This window comes from Manacus vitellinus, unplaced genomic scaffold (genome assembly GCF_001715985.3).
Source record: "Manacus vitellinus isolate BGI_N305 unplaced genomic scaffold, ASM171598v3 scaffold_106_pilon, whole genome shotgun sequence".
NCBI lineage: Eukaryota > Metazoa > Chordata > Aves > Passeriformes > Pipridae > Manacus > Manacus vitellinus.
The window spans coordinates 101,664-103,718 of record NW_021938827.1 but is presented as its reverse complement, the minus strand read 5'-3'; the positions used below and the strand labels follow the sequence as shown (position 1 = coordinate 103,718).

Below are 2,055 nucleotides of genomic sequence, written 5' to 3'. Positions count from 1 at the left end.
GCTCCAGTGTGGATCCCTTTTCCCAGGTTGCAGTTCCTTAGGGACTGCTCCAATCTGAGTCCCTTTCCAGGGTGTCACAGGTCCTGCCAGGACCCTGCTCCAGCTCAGCTTCCCACAGGGTCACAGTCCCCTTTGGGCATCCCCTGCTCCAGCGTGGGGTCCTCCAGGGCTGCAGGCAGGTCTCTGCTCCCCGAGGGACCCCCAGGGACTGCCAGGGAATCTCCTCTGCTGCACCTGGAGCAGCTCCTGCCCCTCCTTCCTCGCTGACCTTGGTCTCTGCAGGGCTGCTTCTCTCACACAATCACTTTTTGCCCTCCCTTGACTCTTTTATCCTGAGGTGCTGCCGCTGTCACCGCTGGGCTCGGCCTTGGCCAGTCGGGGTCTGTCCCAGAGCCGCTGGCAGCGACTCTCTCAGACACGGGGGAGGATTCTGGCAGCTTCTCACCCCTGCAGCCCCCCCACTACCAGAACCTGCTGCTCAGACCTGCTGCAACCCCTCACCCCATGCTTTCTTGTCTTGGCAGTGATGGCCGAGGGTGGCCAGGATGGGGTCCTGCCCGAGGGGGGCCCGGGGGACGCCCCTGACAGCACCCAGGTGAGCCACGGCCATGGGGACGTGGGGGGCCCTGCCCGGGGGCTGGGAGGTGACAGGGTGGGACTCTCACGGCTGAGCTCACGGTGGAGGTTCCATCTGCTGTCAATCCCCCCTTTTTTAAGAAACCAAACCGCAGTGTTGTTTTTAATCTGCATTTTGCACCCCCAGCACAGTGGGGGGCAAGGGGGGCTGATGTGAACCCCCTCCCTTCCCACCCCTGCCCCATTTCCAAGCCCCCCTGAGAAGCTCCTGCAGGCCCCTGGTCAAGGGGTGAAAGTCTCCAAGTTTCCACGTGCTGGGGAGTTTAATGGGAACTGGGAGAACTGGGAGAACTGGGCAGGGCCAGGACTCAGCCACTGGATACTGGAGAATCCCCCAGTGTGTGCTGGGGGGTTGGGGTGCTCTGTGGGATGGGGGTCCCTGCACCCCCAGCTCTGGGGACACAGTCACCACAGCCCGGGCAGGCGGCTGAGCCGGGTCCTGGTGCCACCCTACAGGAGGAGGCTGAGCCCGGGGGGGCTGCAGAGAGCGAGGGGCTGGAGGCTGCCCCGAGCCCGGGCAACGTGGAGGACCTGTATGAGCTGCTGGAGAAGCTGGGCAGGTGAGCGGGAACCCAGGCAGGTGAGTGGGAATCCAGGTGGGTAAGTGGGATCCAGGTAGGTGAGCGAGAATCCAGGTAGGTGAGCAAGAATCCAGGTAGGTGAGTGGGATCCAGGCAGGTGAGCAGGGATCCAGGAAAGTGAGCAGGGATCCGGGTAGGTGAGTGGGATCCAGGCAGGTGAGTGGGATCCAGGCAGGTGAGTGGGATCCAGGCAGGTGAGTGGGAATCCAGGCAGGTGAGTGGGATCCAGGCAGGTGAGTGGGATCCAGGCAGGTGAGCGGGAATCCAGGCAGGTGAGTGGGATCCAGGTGGGTAAGTGGGATCCAGGCAGGTGAGCAGGGATCCAGGAAAGTGAGCAGGGATCCGGGTAGGTGAGTGGGATCCAGGCAGGTGAGTGGAAATCCAGGTGGGTAAGTGGGATCCAGGCAGGTGAGTGGGATCCAGGCAGGTGAGCAAGAATGCAGGCAGGTGAGTGGGATCCAGGGAGGTGAGTGGGAATCCAGGCAGGTGAGTGGGAATCCAGGAAAGTGAGCAGGGATCCAAGCAGGTGAGTGGGATCCACGCAGGCAGATGAGAGCAGTGCAGACAGGGATCCAGGCAGGTGAGTGGGGTACAGAAAGGTGAGTGGGATGAAGACATGTAAGTGCCATGTAGGTAGGAATCTAGAAAGGTTAGTGCAGTGCAGGCAGGTGAGTGGGGTCGAGGCAGGTGAGCGCAGTGCAGGCAGGGATCCAGGCAGGTAAGCAGGGTGCAGGCAGGTGAGAAGGTCTAGGCAGGTGAGCAGGGTGTAGGCACCAATCCAGGCAGGTGAGAGGGGCACAGGCAGGGATCCAGGCAGGTGAGAGGGGCACAGGCAGGG

General features: G+C 62.4%; 1 protein-coding gene across 1 annotated transcript in view; it reads left to right on the top strand.

The window, feature by feature from the left end:
• The first annotated feature begins 526 nt into the window (after nucleotides 1-526).
• The window catches only part of LOC115307913 (death-associated protein kinase 2-like), a 4,290-nt gene continuing 2,761 nt past the window's right edge, over nucleotides 527-2,055 (top strand). Inside the window, exons 1-2 of the mRNA XM_029964085.1 lie at nucleotides 527-595; nucleotides 1,093-1,196. Of these exons, the coding sequence (XP_029819945.1) occupies nucleotides 527-595; nucleotides 1,093-1,196 (173 nt within the window). The remainder of the gene's footprint in view (nucleotides 596-1,092; nucleotides 1,197-2,055) is intronic.